General features: G+C 40.9%; 1 protein-coding gene and 1 non-coding gene across 2 annotated transcripts in view; both read right to left on the bottom strand.

Annotated features, from left to right (window-relative positions):
- The window catches only part of IL13RA1 (interleukin 13 receptor subunit alpha 1), a 59,164-nt gene extending 34,417 nt beyond the window's left edge, over positions 1-24,747 (bottom strand). Inside the window, exons 1-4 of the mRNA XM_045817594.1 lie at positions 24,299-24,747; positions 18,732-18,871; positions 10,406-10,544; positions 8,263-8,383 (exon numbers count right to left, since the gene is read on the bottom strand). Coding sequence (XP_045673550.1) covers positions 8,263-8,383; positions 10,406-10,544; positions 18,732-18,871; positions 24,299-24,377 — 479 coding nt within the window. The 5' untranslated portion in view covers positions 24,378-24,747. The remainder of the gene's footprint in view (positions 1-8,262; positions 8,384-10,405; positions 10,545-18,731; positions 18,872-24,298) is intronic.
- Positions 8,674-8,781, bottom strand: LOC123805263. Its single transcript, XR_006783291.1, has one exon. It is a non-coding gene; the product is annotated as a U6 spliceosomal RNA (small nuclear RNA).
- Positions 24,748-25,143: the final 396 nt, after the last annotated feature.

The following is a 25,143-nucleotide window of genomic DNA, read 5'->3' as shown; positions in this document are numbered from 1 at the left end:
TAAAGTGCCCTAGCTGATGTGGCTCAGTGGATTGAGCAACAGCCTGTGAACTGAAAGGTCTCTGGTTCAATTTCCAATCAGGGCACATGCCTGGATTACAGGCCAGGTCCCCAATAGAGGGTGCATGACAGACAACCACACACTCATGTTTCTCTCCCTTTCTTTCTCCTTCCCTTCCCCTCTCTCTAAAAATAAATAAATTAAATCTTTTAAAAAGTATAAAAAATGTAGATTTCTTAAACCTTCTCCCAGAATATGCTACTTAGAAGGCTTTGTCCAGGACCTAGGAATCAGTTTTCTGACAGCAATTCTCCAGGGGATTCTGTTGCAAATCATATTTTATAAAACTTAGATGTAGGGGGTAGGGGGCATGATGGGGGTGAAATGAAGACAACTGTACTTGAACAACAATTTTTTAAAAAGAAAAAAAAAACTCAGACCTACTCCCATAAATAAAGTCAACCAATCTTTGACAAAGGAGTGAAGGCAATACCAGGGAGGAAAGACAGTCTTTTCAACAAATGGTGCCAGAACAACTATATATCCACATGCAAAAATGAATCTAGTCACAGACCATGTACTCTTCTGAAAACTAAACTCACAATGGATCACAGACTTATATCCAAAATGTAAAACTATAAAACACCTAGGTGATAACACAGAAAAAACCTAGATAAACTCAGGTATGACAACGACTTTTTAGATATAACACCAAAGGTATGATCTATTAAAAAAATAATGTTCTACCCTGTCTGGTGTGGCTCAGTGGATTGAGTGCTGGCCTGCAATCCAAAGGGTCAAAGGTTCGATTCCCAGTCAGGGCACATGCCTGGGTTGCAGGCCAGGTCCCCAGTAGAGAGTGTGTGAGAGGCAACCACACATTGATGTCTCTCTCCCTCTCTTTCTCCTTCCCTTCCCCTGTCTCTAAAAGTAAATAAATACAATCTTTAAAAATAAAAGAAAATAAAATAAATAGTGCCCTGGCTGGTGTGGCTCAGTTATTTGAAGCATTGTCCCATAAATTGAAAGGATGCAGACTTTTTTTTTTTTAATGTTGAGGTTTCAATCCCCCTGGTCTGGGTGCATATAGGAGGCAACCAACCAATGTTTCTCACATCAATATTTCTCTCTCCCCTCCCTTCTCCTCTCTTTAAAAAGTAGCAATGAAAATTGTCCTTGAGTGAGGATTTAAAAAACAGAAATAGCCCTGGCTGGTGTAGCTCAGTGGATTGAGCACGGGTCTGTAAACCAAAGGGTCACTGGTTCAATTCCCAGTCAGGGCACATACCTGGTTGTGGGCCAGGTCCCCACTGTGGTGTGTACAAGAGGCAACCACACACTGATGTGTCTCACTCTCTCTTTCTCCTTCCCTTCCCCTCTCTATAAAAATAAATAAAATCTTTTTTTAAAAATAAAAAATAATTAATAAGCTAGACTTCATGAACATTAAAAAGATGTTCCACAAAAGACAGTATCAGAAAAATAAGTAAAGAAGCCACAGGCTGGGAGAAAATATTTGCAAGAGACACATATGATAAAGGACTCACCCAAACTACACAAAGAACTCTTAAAACTCAACAAGAAAACAAACAATCCAATTAAAAAAATGGGCCAAAACCTTCACAGACACCTCACCAAAGATACACAAATGATAAATAAGCATATGAAAAGATGTACCACATGTCACCAAGGAAATGCAAATTAAAGCAACAAGATATAACTAATATTATCAAAATGGCTAAAATCCAGAATGCTGACAACACCAAATCTTCACAGCATGGGGAGCAACAGGTACTCTCATTCATTGCTGGTGGGAATGCAAAATGGCATGGTCATTTTGGAAGTTAGTTTGGCAATTTCTTACAAAATTGAACATACTCTTAACATGATCCAGAAGTCACACTCCTTAGTATTTACTTAAAGGATTTGAAAACTTATGTGCATACAAAATCCAGCACACAAATGTTTATAGCAGCCTCATTTGTCAATGCTAGAGCTTCAAAACAACCAATATGTCCTTCAGTGGGTTAAACAGAGGTATATCCCGAAAATGGGACATTATATGCCCTAAAAAGAAATGAGCTATCAAGCCATGAAAAGACCTGGGGAAACCTTAAATGCATATTGCTAAGTGAAAGAAGCCAGTCTGAAAAGGCTATATATTATATTACTACAACTATGTAACATTCTGAAAAAGGCAAAACTATGGAGACAGTAAAAGGATCAGTGGTTGATCAGTGGGGGAAGGGATGAATAGGCAGAGAACAAAGGATTATTAGGGTAGTGAAGTTATTGTGCATGATACTATAATTGTGGATACATGTCATTATACATGTGTCCAAATCATAGAATGCATAATAGCAAGAGTGAACCCTAAGATAAAACATGGACTTTGAGTTATAATAATGTGTCCACCTAGGTTCACCATTGGTACAAATGTAACACTCTGGTGGGGAATGTTGTAACGCAGGAGGCTATGCATATGTGGATGGGGGCATATATGGAAAATCTCTGCACCTTCCTCTCAATTTTATTGTAAATCTAAAACTACGCCCAGCTAATAAAGTCTTTAACAAAAGAAAAGAAGCCTTGGCTGGTGTGGCTCAGTGGACTGAGTGCTGACCTGCAATCCAAAGGGTCACCAGTTCCATTCCCAGTCAAGGCACATGCCAGGGTTGCGGGCCAGGTCTCCAGAAGAGGGTGCATGAGAGGCAACCACACATTGATGTTTCTCTTTCTCTCTTTCTCCCACCCTTGCCCTTTGTCTAAAAATAAATAAAATCTTTAAAAAATAAAATTCAAATCTAATGTACTTAATCCTTCAGAGGCTGTGCAAAGAAATGCTTCAATATAGAAAATGTTCTTATTCCTTAAAAAAATAATACATAAGGCTTTTCTCCTAGCTGTAGGCCCTAGTAGTTCATAAATAAAAACAGCCTTTTGAAAAACTAACTGCCCTGGCTAGTTTTTTGGTCACACAGGCCTGGAATGTTTTCCATTCAGAGCCAGAAACAGAAACTGAAGACACATGATATTTTTGTTACATAACTAAAGAAAACTATGTACAAAATTATTTTTGCTTCAAATAATAAAGAAACTCCTCTAATGGACAATCTTTGAGATTCCTTTTTCAATTTTGTACTATTTCACATATTCTCATGGACTCCAGATATAGAATTTAAATTTTTGTTATAATTTAGAAAAAAATAAGAAAATACTGGTTTTGAATAGACAATTTTTGGGGACTTCTTGTGAAAGACAAGATGATAACCTAAGATAGAAAACATTCAGTTACTTTGTATTAAAATTCACACACAGCCCTGGCTGTGTGGTTCGGTTGGAGCATTGTCCCATACACCAAAATGTTAAGGATCTGATCCCCAGTTGGGGTGCATACAGGGTAGGGGCAACCGACCAATGTTTCTCTCTCTCTTTCTCAAATCAGTAAAAACACATCTTCAGGTGAGGATTTTTAAAAATTCACATACTGAAATTCTCCACACACTCACACTGCAGACATAGTAAGGAAGAAATGGACAAATGAAAGACTATTTCCCCAACTCTGAAGATGATTATTGTGGTAAGAAATTCCCTAAAATTCATTGGCATGGCTAGTCTGCAGCTATTAAGGTCAGGCTCCTTCAGTGACATACTCTCCATTCAGAGTCACAAGTCGGTGCCCTGGGTCTTCAAAATGACACTACATTTTTGGATTGGGGATTAGGGAAACAGTCTAGCCATTTGTCATGATTTAAACTGGTATCTAAATCAATTCTGAGTGCTTGGTAATGAATGAGCCATGAGTCTCACTTTCTTTTGTCATTTTGATTGGAAAGAATCTTTCTAGAGGGTAGCAGAGGAGGAGGAAGGAAGTATGGGCTATGGGCTAATCCTGCAAAGTGGGGGAAGAGGCCAGCAATGTGTACTGGCTACACCTGCAAGGGAGGAGGATATAATAAAAATAATATAGCTATTATGCATGGAGTGCTTACCATATACATGTTAGCAGTTAGGCACAGCTCTGAATACTTTTCATACGATAGCAGTCCTCATAACAATCTTAAGAACTAATAATATTACTACCCCCATTTTACAGATTATAAAATCGAGTCTCAGAGAAAAGGCACTTGCCCCAAAACACACTTGCTAGTAAGGAAGAGAACCAAGATTTGAACCCAGGCAGTGTAGCTCAGTGGATTGAGCTCTGAACTTCGAACCAAAGTGTCACAGGTTCAATTCCCAGTCAGGGCATAGGCCTGGGTTGTGGACCAGGTCCCCAGTAGGGGGCGTGCAGCAGGCAACCACACATTGATGCTTCTCTCCCTCTTTTTCTCTCTCCTTTCCCCTCTCTCTAAAAATAAACAAATGAAATATTTAAAAAAATAAGTTACGGGATGGTGAGGGCAGAAGATATAGAATCTATATCAGTACTGTCCAACAAAATTTGGGGGGATTATGGAAGTGTTGAATATTTGTGTTAACACTGGAGCCACTAGCCCTGTGTGAAATTGGCTGGTAAGACTGAGCAACTTAAGTTTTAATTTGCTTTCATTTTCATTAATTTAAATTAAAACATAAAGGGTCACACATGGCTAGTGGTTCCTATACTGAACAGCACAAGTATAGCAAGAGTCCATGCTGATGATCAACTCCAGGAATGTGTATGCCACAAACTGCTACCCCTGATCACTGCCCTTTGGGGTGCCAGTTAACCACCACTCCCTTGGGATGACTTCTTGAGCCACCTCCAATCATGGGAGATTGTGCCCTGCACTTGCATCAACTGAGGGCTTAAAGGCTGCCCAAGCACCACCTGCTGTCAGCTTTGGCAAGATACTGCATTAACCCAGAAGAGGAATGCTTTTTCCAATTGATTGGTCTGGTATTTTTGTAATTTAGTCACCCAGCAGGGCAATCATTTTTCAATTTGCTCTAGACTTGGTTTGTGCTAGTATATGACCCAACATACTTTCCTATTTTTCTTATAAGAAATCCAAGGACTAGGCCACCATCTATGCCCAGTGTCACCCCAATTGTTTTATCTGGGTTACTTCCCTGAACAGTCTGCCATGGAATAAGACAGTTTTAGGATGTCTTCCCTTTCTTTTCCTGCCCCCTCTAAGGACACAGACCCTGTGATTCTACAAACAATGACTCCAGGGAAAGAGAGAGCAGTTAATAGCATAATCAACACAGGATGTTACTAAATTTTAAGGCCTCTTGAAAGCCTATAATAATAGCTCTCTCCAGATTTTGCTGCAACATTGTCAGAGCCAGGATCCTTTTAAGGTTTTGTTCTCTGGCCCCTTCACTAGCATTTTATTTTTTAAAGTGTTTGTTTGTTTGTTTATAAAGACTTTATTTATTTATTCATTTATTTATTTATTTACGTATTTATTTATAGAGAGGGGAAGGGAGGGAGAAAGAGAGGGAGAGAAACATCAATGTGTGGTTGCTTCTCACGTGCCCCCTACTGGGGACCTGGCCCACAACACAGGCATGTGACCTGACTGGGAATCGAACCTGCAACCCTTTGGATTACAGGCCGGCACGCAATCCACTGAGCCACACCAGTCAGGGCAACTAGCATTCTTTAGAGAGTGACATGTACTCAATCCTCCTCTCTTTTTGGTCCTGAACTATAATATTCCTGTGGTGTTTATCCCTCATAAGTCCTCACCCCAGTCTGAAATATTCTCTCGCTTTGGATCCTACCAACAAAACATTAAAACACTAATATTTGCAGCATGTACCATGTGTCAGGCACAGGGGAAAACAAGACACAGCCCCTGCTCTCAAGGGAGACCACAGTCTGGGGAGGGCTACCACTAAGTAAACAGGAAATGACAACACTGTGCCGAGTACTATGACACAGGAAAGTGCAAGGTACTGTGGGACACAACGATGACAGGGCACACATATAGACTTGAGAGGTCAAGGAAGTCTTTGTGGAGAGAAAATGATGTCTGAGGTAAGATAAGGACAAATAAGAGGTATCCAGGTGACAGGGCAAGACACAGGCTGTGAGGACATACAGAATGGTTCCACTATTCTGTTGGAATTCCATCATTCTGTTTGAGCATTTGAAGAATCAGTTTGAGGAACTGAAAAAAGTTCAGTGTGGGCTGAGCAGCAGAGTGCAAGAGGGGTGGGGCCACCTGGCTTCCCCAACAGGGCTTTTCATCTTTGCCAGAAGTATGTGAACCCCTAGGTAACTTTAGAGGTTTTTATTAAAAAATTCATGTGACTTTTGCATTCTATTCTATGATCTATGCATGAGTGTTTTAATATACCAAAAACACTTCTCCTCAAGTCATCAGGCAAAATGGACACTCCAGGGTGAAAGGCCATGTTTATCTTATAGCTTCAGAAGCCCTGGACATGGTTTCTGTACTCTATTCAATCCAAAGCAGTTGGAGTGAATGATAGAAAAGGAGACAAGGCCACATGAATAGCAGACTGCCAGTACTAAATCTCTCAGTTCCCCACCTTGACATCACACTGACTAAATATCCCCATTCCTCAGAACACTCCTCTCCAAATGCTAGCCTCTGAGAAACCCCCAACCTATGCTGTCTACCTTCATCAAAGCCTCCCAGTCTCCCCCTGCCACCACCAGAAGCTCCACTCTGTCTTCTCACGAGTTTGTCTACACCTCTGCAATAGCCTTCATCTTCACCCTTCTCTTTATATAGGTATTTGTGTTGGGCACTGTCTACCTCTTTACATTTTAAGATTTAGGAGCAGACACATGTTTTTTTTTTTTATCTCAGCTGTCCATTCAGCACTTTGCCCACAATGTGTGTGAATTAAATTTTTATTGAATTGAATTGATTAACCTAGTCCTTTCTTCCTTGTTGCTAATAATTCTAGGCCCTAAAGCAAAAAAAAATTTATTAAAGTTTAATTGATAACTTTAAGAGATTTTGTAGCTATAGTCACAAATACCAACTATTAGTTATTTTGTGGAGAACTAAATTAGTTTTTAACCTGCACAGTATATAATTTTCCTTTTTAAAGGTGGACACCAGTGATTTATACATTGCTGGTGGGAATGTAAAACGGTACAGCCACTCTAGAAAACAGTTTGGAAGACTATACATTCAGGGATCATTTCTATAGTTTGTTAGTAGAAAACAGTTTGGCAGTTTGTTATAAAACTAAATATGCAATTACCATGGGACCTAACAATTGTATTCTTGGGCATTTATCCCAGAGAAAGAAAAGTTATGTCTATAAATATTTACAGCAGCTTCATTTATAATACCAAAAAATTAGAAACAACCACCCTGGCCAACTGACTCTGTTGGTTGGAGCAGTATACTGACAGCAAAAGATTGTAAATCAATCCCTAATCGGGGCCCACATGGGAGGCAGCCAATCAATGTTTCTCTCTCACCTCACTGTTTGTTTGTTTCTGCCTCTCTCTCTCTCTCTCAAATCAATGAATGTATCCTCAGGTGAAGATTTAAAAAATAATAATAAAAATTAAAACATTGGAAACAACCAACATATCCTTCAATAAATTAATGTTTAAACAAACTGGTACATCCATATCATGGAATACTACTCTGCAATGAAAATGAATAAACTATTAAATCACATGACAACTTGGATAGATCTCAAGGGTAATATGCAAAGTTTTTTAAGTCTCCTCAAGCAGTTATATGCTGTATGATTCCATTCCAATAACATTCTTCAAATGACAAAATTATAGAGGTGAACACATTAGTGGTTGTCAGAGGTTAGAGACTAGAGGGTGAAGAGGGCAGGGGCTCCAGAAGGAAGATGGGAATAGTTATAAAAGGGAAACTGAAGGAATCCTTGTGGTAATGGAACTATTCTATATCAACACATGTGCTAAAACTGCATAGAACTACACATGCACACACCAATGAGTGTATTAATAACTTGTAAACACTGAAAAAATTTGGTGGGTTGTACCAACACCAGCTTTCTGGTTTTGACATCACCCTCTAGTTATACAGGATGTTATCATTGGGAGAAGCTGGGTGAAGGGTACACAGGATCTCCCTGTGCATTTTTTTTTGCAACATCCTATGGATCTATAATGATTTTTTTAAGGTTTTTTTTTTAAGTAGACACCAAAAGCAGATATATTTTCCACTGCAACAAACTGTTCATCTTTTTGGTTGTGCCAAAAATGGGCTGTTCTTTTTGTTTTTTAAACTAGGTTAGATCCAAAGACTATGAACACCATCACAACTGTCCTTCCTCTATAAGCATTCTGCTCAAACTTACCAGTAGTAGAGAGTATAGTTAGTGTCAGGACTTGTGTTCCTTCCAGGGAGCCAAGTACACTTCATGTAGTTCAGGTTGTGCCAAACACATTGTAGATCAGTCACTGCTGACTCAGGATCACCTAGAACACCCAGCCAAGAGTTTAGGACCCTCCTTTCTAAAGGCAGACTAACCAATCACTCTGGGGCATAGGGATGAATGGGGTATTTCATGCTGCTTTATCCAAATCTAAAATGCTCACAACTTTCTCTCTCACCTCCACATACTAAGAAAACACTTTTATTATCATTGAGGAACCCTAACTTTTACACCCCTAACTGGAGATACAGTTGAAAGGTCAAATAATATTTTAATCATAAGAAATGACTATAGGATTCCTAAATGAATGTGAAAGTATAAACAACCTGTATATCTACCTCTTTTTTTCCCACAAATTTGCATGTCATCCTTCCATAGGGGTTGTGCTAGCCTTCTCTATATCATTCCAATCTTAGTCTATGTGCTGCTGAAGCGGAGCACTATCTACCTATCGTTAAAATAACAAGTTTATTGAGTTATAATTTATCTTCTACTTTTTGTTCAATACTATCACATCTTGTTTTAAACATTAAACAATTTTCCTGAAGCAATTTGGAAAAAGGTAAGCATAATGTAACTCTTACTAGTTGCCTATTGTGTGTTACGACTTTAGGAGCCTTAAAATCTTTATAATCTGAAATCTCTACCATTAAAAAGTGTTTTCAATTGATGCATCATGTCTCTATATTAAATGCTTCTGTTTAATTGCAAACCTGTTTATCCCCCAGGATCCTTGAAGTGCTACTGTACTGCGTCATCATCAACCATTTTACCATCATAATACAATTTAGCTTTTTTCAGATTATTTATTAAACTCCTAAAGAAATGAGAATTGGGGAGTTAAGTTGTTTTAAACCATGCTCCCACTCTCCTAACAGTACCAAATTTTATTTTACAAATACTACTTCATATACCTTTTTATTGATTTGACAAAGAGAAACATCGATTTGTTGTTCCATTTATTGATGCATTCATTAGTTGATCCTTGTATGTGCACTGACCGGGGATCAAACCCACAATCCTGGCATATAGGAACAATGCTCTAACCAACTGAGCTACCCAACTAGAGCCACTTCAAACACTTTTGATCAGTACAAGGCAAGTAGACAGAATGGTCTGGAGAACATGCCACATTGTGCTAAGTTTTGCAGGTAGGACATTGGCCCTGCACAACCAAGGTGGCAACATAATATTAATAGATAATATGTACAGAGCATTTACTCTTTGCCAGCAACTATTCTAAGCACCTCACATATACTGTCTTATGTAATCCTTTCAACAGTCCTGATAGGTAGGTACTATCGTTATCTCCATTTTACCAATGAGGAAACTTAAGGGAGGAAAAGCTAAGTAATCTGCCTGTAGTCACACAACTAGAAACTAGCAGAACTGAGTTTTAAAGTTGGACCTTTGGCTCTGGTAGCTCTGCTTTTAACCAGTATGTGCTGTTCCCAGCATGCAACATAAAAGTCAAAAGGATACTGGGTGATGGGTGGGAAGGCAGTTGGGGGACAATGATCAACCTGAGTACTTGACAGATTTTCCTGGGACTAATCTGTCATTGGAGCCAGGCCAGCAGTTCATTTTCCTTTTTTAACATCTTTCCCCAAATGTATCCTGTATATCAAACCAACCTTTATATAATGAGGAAGATAGTACATATTTTGAGGGTTTTTTTTAAACACTGGACCTGGAATCTAAAGACTTACAGCAACTTACTCAGTTTCCTTATAAAATGGGAAGGATAATAATAATATATGACTTGCTCACTTCACAAGATAAGCTTATGAAGATTGATTTAGGGAAGGTTTGTGTGTGTGTCATTTTCCAAATTATTAAGTGCTATATAACTATTACATATTGTTATTCAAGGTTTCTGTGAGCACCTGGAAAGCAGGACGTACTCATATTGATCACTGTGTTGCTACCGCCTAGAACAAGTGCTTGAAACTGATTAGACTCAGCAAATGTTTGCAACTGATGAATTAATGAACACTGAACATAAGCATATGGATAATTTGGATTTATTCTCTATATATCAAGGGAAATTGCTTTCAGTTGTTACCTTCAGGGGGTGAGATGCACTTTTCCACCAAAGTGCTAGGATTGTCACTTTCATTGGCGCTACACTGGGTCCCCACTTGCAGACAAATCTTCTCATTCAGGGGCACTTCTTTTGAACGATGAGTTTCTGGAGCAATTTGCTAAGGTTAGGAAATAAAAATAGGGATTGCTATAGCAAACACACAAATATACTTATGTAATAAAACAGTAGCATGCAGGGATGTATAAAAATGGAGTTATTCAATGGTATAGACAACTTATCTCAACCTAGGGTGATTTTATTCTACCCACCATTCTAGGGGACCTTTGGTAATGTCTAAGAACACTTTCAGTTGTCATTACTTGAAGGAGCTGCTACTGGCATTTAGTGAGTAGAGGCCAAGGATGCTGCTAAACATTGTACAATACACAGATCAGCCCTGGCTGGTATGGCTCAGTGGATTGAGCACCAGCCTGCGAACCAAAGGGTTGCCAGTTCAATTCCCAGTCAGGGCACATGCTTGGGTTGTGGGCCAGGTCCCCAGCAGGGGGTACCTAAGAGGCAACCACACATTGATCTTCACTCCCTCTCTTTTTCCCTCCCTTTCCCTCTCTAAAAAAAATAAATAAAATTTTCAAAAAATTTTTTTTAAAAATACAAAGATCAACCTTCCCTCCCCCCACAATAAGACTTATCCTGCAACAAAAGTCAGGAGTGCCACCATTAAGAAACCCTGGTATAGACAAAAAACCATTTCCCACTTTTTTAAGAGATTTTTTGTTTTATTGAACTTTTTAAATGTATAAACATCATGACATTTACCTCTAAAATCTACCATACTAAAACATTAACTGTCTAAAAGCAATTCTAAAGAAAAAACAATAAAACTGTCAGAACTGAATTCCAAACACATGCAGTATCCCATCAAGATCAAGGTTAAAAAGGACTTCCAGACAAGATGGAGGCATAGGTAGATACACTTTGCTTCCTTGCAAAACCAAAAGAAGGACTACAACCAATTTAAAAACAAAAAACAACCAGAACTGCCATGAAATGACACTGTATGGAAGTCCAACAACCAAGAAGTTAAAGAAGAAACATTCACCCAGACCAGTAGGAGGGGTGGAGATGGGCAGCTGAGGCAGAGAGGGTGCATGGCAAGGCAGTGGCTGGCAGACGGGGTGGGGGAGGCAGCAGCTGGCTGACTACGTAGTCCCACATTCAAGTGCAGATAAACCAGGAAGAACAACTAGGGAGCAAGACAGACCATGAAACCCAGGGTTCCAGCACAGGGAAATAAAACCTCAAAATCTCTAGCTGTAAAAACTTGTAGGGGTTGCGGCAGTGGGGGGAACTCCCAGTCTCGCAGGATAGTCCATTGGAGGTATCCACGGGGACCTAGAACATATACTAACCCACCCACCTGGGAATCAGCACCAGATGGTCCAATTCGCTTGTGGGAAGTGGAGGAAATGACTAGAAGTGGGGTGAGAGCTGAGCACTAGCATTGTTTTCTTGGACCTCTCCCCCACATACAGTGCTACAATGCAGCCAAGTGGGTTGCCCAACCCTGGTGAATACCTAAGCCTCTGCCCCTTACTACGTAACAGGTGCGTGGAGACAAAGAAATATGGCCTGAATGGAAGAACAAATCAAAACTCCAGAAAAAGAATTAAGCAACGAGGAGATAGCCAACCTATCAGATGCAGAGTTCAGAACACTGGTAATCAGGTTGCTCACAGAAATGATGGATGCAAAATAAAGTAAGAAATGAAGATTATACAAAGTGAAATAAATAAAAATATACAGGGAACCAACAGTGAAGGGAAGGGAATTGTGATTCAAATCAATGATTTGGACCAGAAGGAAGAAGTAAACATTCAACCTGAACAGAATGAAGAAACAAGAATTCAAAATAATGAAGAGAGGCTTATGAACCTCTGGGACAAATTTAAACGTTCCACCAGCTGAATCCTAGGGGTGCCAGAAGGAGAAGAGGAACAGCAAGAAATTAAAAATTTATCTGAAGAAATAATGAAGGAGAACTTTCCCAGCCTGGCAAAGAAAATAGACTTCCAGAAAGTCCAGGAATCCCAGAGAGTCCCAAAGAAGTTGGACCCAAGGAAGCACACACCAAGGCACATCATAATTATATTACCCAATATTAAAGACAAGGAGAGAACCTTAAAAGCAGCAGGAGAAAAGGAGACCGTTACCTACAAAGGAGTTCCCATCAGACTGTCAGCTGATTTCTCAAAAGAGACCTTGCAGACAAGAAGGGGCTGGAAAGAAGTGTTCAAAGTCATGAAAGACAAGGACCTGCATCTAAGATTGCTCTATCCAGCAAAGCTTTCATTTAGAATGGAGGGGCACATAAAGTGCTTCCCAGGTAAGGACAAGTTAAAGGAGTTCATCATCACCAAGCCCTTGTTATATGAAATGTTAAAGGGACTTATCTAAGAATTAGAAGAAGATTGAAACTATGAACAATAAAATGACAACAAACTCACAACTATCAACAACCAAACCAAAAACCAAAAACCAAAAACCAAAACAAACTAAGCAAACAAAGCAAAACAGGAACAGAATCACAGAAATGGAGATCGCCGGAGGGTTATCAAGTGGGGAGGTGGAGGGGAAGAATGGAGGAAAAAGGTACAGGGAATAAGAAGCATAAATGGTAGGTACAAAATAGACAGGGGGAGGTTAAGAATAATATAGGAAATAGAGAAGCCAAAGAACTTATTTGTATGACCCACAGACATGAACTAAGGAGCAGCAATGCTGGCGTAAGGGGGGATACAGGACAGAGGGGGATAAAGAGAAGAATTAAAATGGGACAATTGTAATAACATAATCAATAAATATACTTAAAATACATCAAGGTGAAAAAGACTGCTCTAAGAATCTAGTCATCCTGCCCTGGCTGGTGTAGCTCAGTGGACTGAGTGCGGACCTGGGAACCAAAGGTCGCCAGCTTGATCCCCAGTTGGGGCAGATGCCTGGGTTGCTGGCCAGGTCCCCACTGGGGGCCACATGAGAGGCAACCACACATTGATGTTTCTCTCCCTCTCTTTCTCCCTCCCTTTTCTCTTTCTCTAAAAATAGATAAATAAAATCTTAAAAAAAAAAGAATCTGGTTATCCTGGTCACTTGTCAGGAGAGGAAGTAAAGAAATGTGACCTCAGGGCCAAAGAGAGACTTTTCATTAAAAATCTTTCTATATTATTTGACCATTTTGACTATCTTAAGTATCCATATAAATTTTAAAAGTTGCTGTATGCACTGAGTATAGCACACTCTTTTTCTCAAAAGTAGATAAGCTTTCTGGAACCATAGAAAGCCAACTTAAAGACAGCATACAGACATAAATCACAAATCTGGTTATTATGATTTAGAATAATAAGAATAAAGGGCTCCTCAGGAAAATATCTGCCAAGGTGACAGAGTTGGAATAATTATGAATGGAATTGCTTTTAATCAGAGCTCCAAGGAGTTTCCTGTTTTGTAATAGTTTCTGACTCAAGTTGGAGACAGCATTTCCTTTTACATACGTGCTGATGGCCATGAAGGGGAAATTTGTCACAGCTACCTCTATTTACCACCCTAAGGCACTATTCTGCCGTTTCTCATGCCTGCTGCCTGCTGAACATAAGGGCAACTGTGAGATATTCCCAAAAGCAGCACATAAGGATGCCCTCTGAGAGGTAGCTAGCAAATCAAGAATTTATGAACAATAGCAAAGACCTGAAAACAAATCACTTTACAGGGACTAGACAGCTCTTAGGCTCAAACAAAACAGCCCTCTGAAAAGGGAGTTAGCTTGTCAGCTCTGGAGAAAAAGAAAATGAAATGTCTACTAGCAAAATTCTGGCTGGGAGACAAGAGAGGGTGATTTAGCTCTGTGGACATTTGAGTTTTCTGTCCCGTCAGCAAAGCTATGCCTACCCTCGGTGAGGCCTCCGGCTATTCTTAGGCAAGTACATTTTCGCAACTAATTCCTAATTCTTTGCCAAGAAGCCTACTTATCATTTGGCTTTCAATACAGTGGCTGCCAACAGGGATGGAACACACCAGTTAGGCCAAAAGAAGGCTATCTACAATATTTCACCTTTATCATTTTCATGGCAAAGTAAGGAAGTGGCCCTTGAGAGGTGAATGTGTGCTGAGGAAATGAAGCTTCTCAGCCTGTGCAGCCAAAAACCAGCCCCAGGATCGTGGTAATGGTGGCAGGAAAGCTCTGAATGCAAATTTCACTGACCTCACAATTTTATTATGCACAGGTCCTACACAGTAACTCCTCACTTAATGTTGTCAGTAGTTCTGCGCCTTTAAGTTTTACCATAGGTTAATTGATATAAGAGTTGAGTTTGTATGGCATCTCATCAATGTTACAACAAAACGATATTGAACAAAACAATGTTATTCCAGGACTTCTTATACACCACTGAAGGAGCCACTCTGACCCAAGGATCATTGGTAATTCATGTTTAGAAGCTACATTTGTCCTTTATAGATACCAGGGGCAAATGTGCAGTGAAATACCTTGTATCAGAATCATTATGGAAAAATCTCAGTTCTCTTATTATATTAGATACTGTTCCAGGGAGAGGGCTGTGGAATTTTATTATGTATTTTTATTATAATGGAATTTTTAATTGGAAAAATACTTCACTACCTAAATGTGAACCTTATGTTTTGGGAATAGGGATAATAAAATGACTTAGAAAAGGCATGGTAGGGGGAAAGAATCATTTTTTAAAAATCTCTTTCAAGGCTTAAGGTAAATAATATTAAATTGGCATGAATAAAATAGGAACCCGAATTGTCAATGACTGTCAAATCAACCACACCTCTTTCTATCAGACAAGGAACTAAAGCTCTCCCAGCAGATCTTAATGAGGTATGCATGATGGCGCCCACGTGACTTTCAGCTATGGTGACTCATTGCACTGGTAGCTAGCTGCTGTATGACATTATGCTCCACCCATTGGAGAATCTGGCCTCCTTTCAAAATTTTATCAAAAACCAAGGCAAGAATCCTGAACTGATCTCTTCCCCTTAGGACCAGTGTTAATTTGGCTGGATCAAACCTTTCCCAAATTGTAGATTCCTTTCTCAGAAGGCAACATGTGTCAGCTTCAGCTCTGCCTCTCAGGATGCCTGGACAGAACAACAACCTTTTAATTTATTCACCTGGTGAGATTTACCTATCTCTTGGTGATGAAAGATATCTAAAATCTGATTCCACATCCTTCTTGTACTTGCCAGATTGGGAAACTATTACAGAATATTAAAACTGTGGTGGAAGATAGCCACTTACCTAATTTTTTTATTTATAAGAATTATTCATAAATCCTTGACTCATCTTAATGACCATCCAACCTTAAGACTAAAAATGAACTCATTTAGCAACTTGAGACCTTAAGACATTCAAATAAGTCCTTTAACATGTAGAAGCTATCATAATGCCACTTCTTCAATATGCTTCAAAGGATAGATGCACCCTACTTTTGTCTTATGATGATGATAATTCTGAGTCCAAAGGACAGAAAGAAGAAAGGAAAATTACTCCTGCCATTTATGCTCAGCCTCAAGATTATAACCTTCAACAGATCAAGACAGGAAGTACCCCCCAGCACTAATTGGAAGGAATAATCCACATTCATCATAAATGCAGGATTGACAATGACCAATGCTGTCAAATGGCTGAAATCAATGACTTTTAGCAAAGATCACCCTTTATGGTCTCCATTTGGTCTCCTCAGGGGCAAAATGGAGGGAACAAGATTAAATGATAATATTATCTGTAAAAAGTAACAATTGCTTATGTTTCAACAATTATTATGGTTAATAATGCTAAAAGCTAACAATTATTGAACACTAACTATGTGCCAGGTGCATTAGAAACATCATCTCCTTTTAATACACACAACCTTCATATGAAGTAGGTACGTTTGACTGTTGAACAATTGGGGGGTGGGTAGGAGCACCAACCCTCACCCCCAGCAGTCTAAAATCCTCATGTAACTTTTCACTTATAGTCGGCCCTTTGAATACACAGATTCAACCAACCATGGATTGAAAACAGCATTTTCAATCCACAGTTGGAAAACAGTGATTGGGAATGCAAAAATACTATTTTTGATCTACAGTTGGTTGAACACAGAGGCAAACTCAGCACATATGAAGGGCCAGCTGTACTTATTGAAAAAAATCCTCACATATGTGAACCTGTACAGTTCTAACCCATGTTGTTCAAGGGTCAACTGTACTCTTACTAGCTGACTCCCCCACCAGCCTTTTACAAACAAGAAAACAGAGGCTCAGAGAGGTTAAGTGACTTGCCCAAGACTACATAGCTTGAAAGGGAAAGAGACAAAATTTCAAATCCAATTCTGATTCCACTACCTCCTAAAATTATTTTTTTAAGTCTAAATTTCTGTAAGTATACTGAGGAATTAATCCAATTTCTAGGCCAGAATATCACCTGACTGATCTTTGACCATAGTTAACAGGCTAAGGAATAGGAACCTGTTAGAAAAAGAGTGACCTCTGCTCAGGGTTTCAATTAGATACTTAGGAGAGACTCAAGGGTCTTGCCCAGAATTTCTCAAGACTGAACTATCAAAAATTGCTACTAAGACTCTTAAATGCCTAAAGTACCTCCTTAGGAACAAGAGGAAGCCAACACTGTGAAAAGCAGAACTGTGACTACACAAGTTTCACTGCTAGAAATATTACAGGCTTCCGCATTTAGAGGACCTCTTTTTAAACTGTAAATGCTTTTGACCAGCCTCAATTCTTTACCACTTAACACTTAAACCTCGATTAACACCTCAGCAAGAAAAGGTCCAGGAAAGCAGATTAGGACATCTCCCTCAAGAGAAAGAGCCTATTCCATCCTCACTTTATTAAGCCTTCACATACATTATTTTCCATGCCCTAGCAAAACCAGGGAAGTGAGTAGAGCCACACTTGACACACAAGGAAACTGAGGCACAGAGAGGTCTTTTCAATTTAAGTAATTTACCCCAAGCCACTGAGCTAGCTAAGTGGCACACCAGATAAAACTTAGTTCTCCTGCCTCTTCCTGCCACCAAAATGCTTGAACTGGTGATTTCATAATTCACTGCTTCAAAGTACTGTTACTAATAACAACATCTCACTTGGCCTCCTCAAAATCCTGGACAAACTCAACCCCCAACATTCCCTAACTCCTCCATATTACACCCCCGCTGAAACAAGGTATAAAAATATGACAGTTTTGAACAAATGATCTGATGTTTTGAAGAATCTGTCTGTTATTTAGAAGGGGCTACAAACCAATAAAGCCCAGGAGAAAACTCGGTTAAATAAAATTATCATTTTAAAAAAAATGAAATTATGCCCTGGCTGCTGTGGGTCAGTGGACTGAGCACCAGACTGCTAACCAAGGGGTCGCCAGTTCAATTCCCAGTCAAGGCACATGCCTGGGTTGCGGGCCAGGTCTCCAGTAGGGGAGTGCTCAAATGGCAACCACACATTGATGTTTATCTCCCTCTCTCCCTTGCCCTCTCTAAAAATAAATAAAATATTTTTTAAAAACCTGAAATTATCCAATCTTGTTAACAAAAATTCGCTGAAATGGGCCAATCATGGCTGACTGGAAAGGCTGAAAGTTCCCCTCATTTTTCCTCAGGAATCGCAAAACCTTCTAGTCAATCCCACCTGCTAAGTACATCTTTTCTTTTCACTTGTCATCAAGCCCTTTCCTTTGCATCACAAAGTTCTTACATATCTATCTGTGCATGTGACTAGCAAGATGGTGAATGTGAAAATGCCCTGACATACTGAAAGTGTTATATAGATACAAGGCTTTAGGCAGGAACACAGGAACTAATTTTAACATAGTTATTTATTGAGTGCCTAATAGATAAAGGTATGTAGTATTTCCTATCAGAGAATCTCAACTGCTTTGATTGTCAAATAATTAGCAAATAATTTCATGTGTTCAATTTTCTCAACAGTTGTTTCCATAATTTTCCCAGTTAAAATTTAGATATAGCCCAAAATAAAATTCTCACCTTGAAATAAGATTAGAATTTGGCATATTCTTTTTAAAAATTTTTATTTATTGATTGATGTTAAAGAGAGAGAGAAACATCAATTCATTGTTCCACTTATTAGGCATTCATTGGTTGATTCTTATATGTGCCCTGATTGGGAATCGAACCCACAACTTTGGCATACAGACAGCATTCCAACCAACTGAGCTACCCAGCCAGGGCAAAATTTGGCTTATTCTTCGCTCCAATTCATAGTGTTCATTTTACTTCATCAATTCTGTATGTTCCAGAAAACTTACCTTATCCTGCTTGTTGCCAAAATGACTAAAATACCATAGACTACAGTTCGGGCTGGCTCCCTCCGGAGGATTCCATGTCCATATTACTGTGCAGAGGTTTTCAACAGAAACACTCAAATTTGTCACAGGTGGTTGAGTTCCTGTTCAAATCAAGCACAAGAAATAAATTTATCAACATCAGCCAGTTTGGGGGGTGGCTTATTTAATTCATTACTCCAACTCCTAGATGCCAAGAATAAGAAAACTGGGTAGAAATATCTAATGTTTATTGATATTAGTACTTAGAACTCTCTACATATTTATCTGTTGAATCCTCACAATTTTATGAGCTAGGGACTATCAGCCTCATCTTAAGGATGAGGTGAGTGAAGCGCAGGGATGTTGAGTCATTTGTCCCATATCCTAGGTAAATGACAGAGCTGGGTGGAAACCCAGAAATTCATGTGGTTCCAAGGCCACATTCTTAACTACTTGCTATACAAAGAAGTATATATTCCTAAATTTTCCTCCTGCAGGGATTTGGGATTCCCCACACTTGGGATCCACATCTCCCTCAATAAAGTCACTTTCATCTCAGCAGTTCTGCCAGTGAGCTTAAGCAGCTCGTCTGTGTGATCTGGCAATTATTTTGATAACTTTTCTAAAGAAATACTGAGGAAGAAAGAATAATAGCCCTTACTGTTCCCCTGGGGTCTGACATTAAACAGCTGGAACTGTACCTTTAATTAATCTGAATAGGGGAAGAAAAGAGCAGAAACTGTGAATCAGTATCTTAAAAATTTGTTTCATTTGGAGAAAACTGAGCGCTGTGTCCACTATTTACTGACTATTATTTTGCACCCAGCTCTAAGGTCAGGGAAAGGAGTTTACTGCTTCAGCCAAACACAAGGAAACAGGTTGTGCAGGTGGCATCATTTCAAACTTTCCTAAGAACTTCTCTCCTGAGGCCAGGACTACCAGGTGTACAGCAATGCTCTGTCCTACCTTTACAACCTTTCTGTAAACTGAAACATATTCCAAAATAAAGTTTATTAAACTAATTTTTAAAACAACCTCCCCAAATTGTCTCTACAGTGGCAAACTTAATCATTATTAAGGAGTACATTATATTAATTTATCAACTGATAGTTATATCTCATATGCTATGCTACCACTTTGGAGTGCACTGGGCATCTTACAAAATCTGTAATACTTGCAGCATTACTTTCCTCTTTAACAGCACAAAAAATTCCATGCCCCCCCCCCAAATATCAACCCCACAGGCACTAAGTAGTTGGGATTTCCCCAATAGTCAATTTTGTACACAGCAGCCTACAGAGGCCCTTGACTCAATATTCATCCCCTCTTTCCTGACTCTACTACCATTAGATTTTCGGCAAGGTAGACCAGAAGCCCAAATGTGGGAAGGAGCAGCACATAGCACGGATATGCTGTGGAAACAGGTTTGTGGAAACAGGGATTTCCCATTGTAGTTCATGCCAAACCAGCTAGTGTCAGGGATCACCAATGGCTCAGGCTATAGGATTTTAAGTGATTACAGGGGTGTACAACTATTCTGTTTTGGACCTTTGAACATTACATTAGTGATGTTTCTGAAGACAAGTCATCTGTCAGGTATAGGGCCTATAATAAAAACTCTCTCCTACTGAAGACTACAATGTACTTTAAGATTCTCTGCCTTATTTTGCAGGTTCCAGAACCACAGGGCAGTAAACATCCTAAAACAACCTTCCCACCTACCTCCCACTCCCACACAAAAATTAAAGCCATGATAATAAAAAAATATTACATGTTTATGGTTCACTTAAATCAGACTGCAATTTTCAAGTACTTTAAGACATTTTAAAGTCTACTTTTAACCTCCATATTTTAATAGACCAATAGCCTGCCCTATTTCCAATCTCATAAATGGATTTAATTTTCCCCCCATCTGTTTTGAAGTGTCTTTTAGTCAGATCTCATTGTTTTGCATTTTAGGCTACTTGTGGACATCTGCCATCCTTTCTTTTCCCCTAATGGTTTCTTCCATTTCTCTTGAGATTTTTCTTCTTCCTATACTTTAAAACACACACACATACACACAGATATACACAAAATGAAACTTCAAATAGTCTCAAAATATTTAAATGTATATGAATACATGTGTATGTGTGTATAATACACCCAGACATCTACTTAAATAGTGGAGACTGTACTTCTTGCCCACATGTAATAGGACACAGATTTTCAGTATAGTATAATGACTAAGAGCATGGACTGTGGAGCCAGACTGCCTGAGTTCATATGCCTGCTCTGCTACTTACTAGCTGCCAAGGTACTTAACCTCTCTATGCCCCAGTTTCCTCATATATAACATGAGGATGATCATAATAACCTAGTGATTATTATGAAGATTAAATGAGTTACTAGAGATAAAGTGCTCAGAACAGTGCCTGGCATAGGAAAGTGCTAGATAAATGTTAGCTGCTTTCTTTTTCTCTGAAGAGACAAAACTGTTCTAAACAATTGCTTTGGTTTTGTCTGAAAGTGATAATATGTCCATGGCATTTGAGATAGAATCTCTCTCTTGTGCCTGCTGAGCTTTCCTTAGGCATTTCATTTCACCCATTTCTTAGAAGCGCATCACTGACTTTCAGAAGGCAAAGTGGGAAGGAAAGATGGACTCAAGTAGCCCCCAACTAAACTTCAAAGCTCAAGTGAGTCTGTATGATCATCTAGCACAATATCGTATTCTAATTAGTAATTAACACAATCAATGCTCTTTCTAATAAGTCATTTTGCTTTACTAATAGTTTTGCATACATATTTTGGGAAAAGTTAAGGATTTCACAAGAATCAACCTATGTCCCTTTTTTCTTGCATCATCATCTCTCTCTCTGTCATCCTAATCACACTGATGGTTCTGCTGGGCCCTTGCAAGGCAATCAGTCATGATCCTGGACAGGTGTTCACAGGACAACTTTCTAGTGGACACCCTCAACCCTAGATCTCTGCGTAGCTTCATACTCCAGTGATTCCCCTCACCTACTTAAATCTCCCCACTCACTTCTCCTCCAGTGTCCACTCTTCCCCCCACTCGGGGCCCTCAAGGGCAAATGAAGCTCTTCTGCCTATACTGACTGTCCAATGCACCCTCCTGCCAAGCCGGGCTCCTCACTGATCACAAAAGGATACTCTCACCCTCCCACACCAGGAGCAGGTCTTTGCTCCTGTTATCCAACCCCTCCATGGGAATAACTTCTCTACCAATTCAAATTCCACACACCTGAAGGTCTAGCTCAAGTTTTACAACTTCCATGAAACCATCAGCCTTCACAGTTTCCCCTCTTCTGTGCACCTAGAGTACTTATTACTGTTTGGATCACACAGTCTGGCGATTCTAAAGCAAGTCTCCAATCTATGATCATTCACTTCATAACAAGTGGCCTGTACCCACTTTCATGTGTTCCAAACATCCTGTCTTGACACTCTGGAAGGTGCCCTGTTCCTCTCCCAACCAAGGACTCCCCTCACTTCTAAACAGAGAAGCACTGATACAGTGGTTAAGGCTTCTGAAATCAGGCTGCTGGGGTTGGAAGCCTGGCTCCTCTACCAGCAGTGAGATGTCGAGCAAACCTCTTCACTGTGCTTCAGCTTCCTCATGTACAAAATGGGAGTAATAACAGCACCTACAGGATAGGTTTTGTGTAAACATGAAATAAAATAGTACAAGTGAAAAACTTAGAACACTGCCTGACACAGAGTAAACACTATATAAATCCTAGCTGGTGTTATCAATTCATGACACAATGTGAGCTACCAATCTAAACAGACTAAACTAAGCTGGTAACACAGTCATTCTCTAGCCTCTCAAGATTAGAGCTAGAAGAGCTCTTAGAACTTACAGAGTTCAGCCTTCTCCTTCCACAGAAAACTGCTGCACAAGGGAGGGAAGATGCCTAGCCTTGGGTCCCACAGCTGGGAAATGTCAGACCACTAAAACTCAAGTCCCCTGACTGTTTTTTTTCCCCTTCATCATACCTCAAATGCAACTCTATCAATATTTCCAAAGGGGAAAAAAGGGTCTGTATTCTAAGTAATCAAGTTACAATTCAGTAGAGGTCACTAGTATTGTCTAGAAGGCCAGCTGTTGTTTTAGGTGTGTGTGGGAGGGAGTCTGTGGCAGGGAGGATGCAGGAGTAGCACTGAAAATCAGGGGACTAGTGAGATGGGTGACCCTAGACAAGTCCCTTCTCTTCACTGGACAGCAGTTTCCCCAAATAATAATGGAAATCGGATCTCCCCAACAGAACTAGGGGCACCTGGTTGCAAGGATGATACTGTACACACCGAGGTTCTAAGCAAACATACAGAGCCTGGCTGAGTACTAAACAAGGCAGACACTTGGATGATTATTGAGTGACAAATTTCAAACCTCTCTACTCAAATGCCACTTTTTCGATGGGAACTCCGTCCTCTTTACAATGGCAAACCTCTTCCCAGCTTTTGTTTTTCTATACAGTAATTAGCACTACCTGACATACCTTATATCCCTCCCCTATATATTCCCTCCCAATTGTACCAATAGCAGATAAGCCCCACAGGGCAAGGACTTGATCTGTTTTGCTCACCCCTGCATCCTCAGCTCCCAGAATACTGCCTGGCACACAGCAGACTCTGCATGTGTTTTGCTGACCAAATTAATTGAGAACGTCAAGGTTTCCTAATCAGCATTTCAAACGAGGTGTCAAAGCAAAACATGCTGGTAAAAAGGCAGTAAGCAAATTGTGGGTATTCGTGTCATTGTGATAATAAAAACTTTTCAAATTTGGACCTACTGTCATTTCCCAAAATGTCCAGAAGGCCACTAGTACCAGGAGCTGTCCGTGGGGAAATCACTGGCCACCAAGTTTTCACATTAATTCTGACAGGTTAAATGAAAGTTGCTGCATAGGTTGAGGGGTTTACGTGAACTCTCTGTACTTTCTTTGCAATTTTTCTGTAAACAGAAAATTCTTCCAAAATATATGTTATGAAAGGGGGGAAAGCATCCGCCTGGATGCTACTACAGATCTGGAGTTCCCAACGGATTTCTTGGATGCCAGAGGAGGCCGTGACTGACACATCCTTCTCCTACGAGGACAAGGATCTTTAGAGTTTCCCTTCACTGGACCCTGCTCGCCGGGATCTCGATCGCTGTCCCCGCTGACTCCCGGCCCCTCATCCCCTCCTGCACTCACAGGCGACATTCTGGGTCCCGATCCCCCGACCCCCGACACAGCGGGGAAGTTTCAGGTCGGCGCCCCGGCACCAGGCTCCTTGGCTTTTCCGACGGCGCAACGAAAGTGCGGCGTTGAGTCTTTGTCCTCCCGCTTCGCCGTCGCCGCCTGAGATCGGGAAAGCCCGGGCGCCCCGTGGTCCCCCACCTGAAAGCGGGCGCCAGAGGCTGCCATACCCAAGCGCTGGGTGTCAAGAGAACAGACTTCGGCGCCCACCCCGGTCTAGGCCCTCGGCCCCGCGGCGCCCTCGCCCGCCTGTGGCCCTCGCCCCACTTCTCCCCTCGCTCCAGGCCGGGCAACTGCACTCACCCGTGGGCGCGGTGTTCCCACAGCTGGCAGCGCAGAGGAGCAGTGCCCACAGTCCACAGAGCCACGCCGGCAGCTCCATGCAGCCCCTCGCCTCGGAGCCCGGCGGGTGGTGGCAGCCTCACCAGTCTCCGCCTCCTTCGCTCCAGCTCCCACTTCCCGGCTCCACCGCCCTGGAGGCTGGGGCCGGCGCAGACGGGAAGGGCCGCCCCGCCCACCAGCCTCAGGTAACCCAGGCAAGCAAGCACAGGCGGGGGCTGGGCGGGGCGGCTCCCCAGCTCAGCTGCGCCGCACCTGGCCACACCGCCTCCTGGACCTTCCGAAGTCTCTTCTCGGGCCAAACAGACTTCCTTGACGAAGTCTTGGCCCAGCCCTAGCGCCTGCGGGTCGCCCCTCCCCCACGCGCCCCGGCCCGCGTCGCCGCTGCGTGACAACTTGCCGGGCCTCAGAGGTTCAGAGGACTGTGCCCTGCTGGACACTGGGGCAGGGTCATCTACGGGAAGGAGCTTTGGCCGGGGAGTCCAGACTCGTGGCTTCCAATCGTTGGCCTCTGAACCATTGTTTTCTAAACTGTGACTCTAGGGTTAGTAACCCCAGCCCGACTTAACAGGCTGGACTTGGAAGGCCACAGATGGGACTTGGTGGGAGTGGCTTTGTGAAAAGGACCAAAGGTATATTTGAATAATAGATAATGAGTTGGTTGGGAAGAAAGCACAGCTCTAAATATGAGGGTCAGTGCCATACTATATACATTGATTTTTTAAAGCACACGACTAACTTTCTACATGTATCTTTTTCATAGGTATATTCAGAGGATGGAAAGTAAGTCAGGATACACGTTCAATAGA

Source organism: Phyllostomus hastatus, unplaced genomic scaffold, assembly GCF_019186645.2.
Source record: "Phyllostomus hastatus isolate PE091 unplaced genomic scaffold, TTU_PhHast_1.1 phas_scaffold_28, whole genome shotgun sequence".
Classification (NCBI taxonomy): Eukaryota; Metazoa; Chordata; class Mammalia; order Chiroptera; family Phyllostomidae; genus Phyllostomus; species Phyllostomus hastatus.
This window is presented reverse-complemented; position numbering and strand designations above follow the sequence as displayed.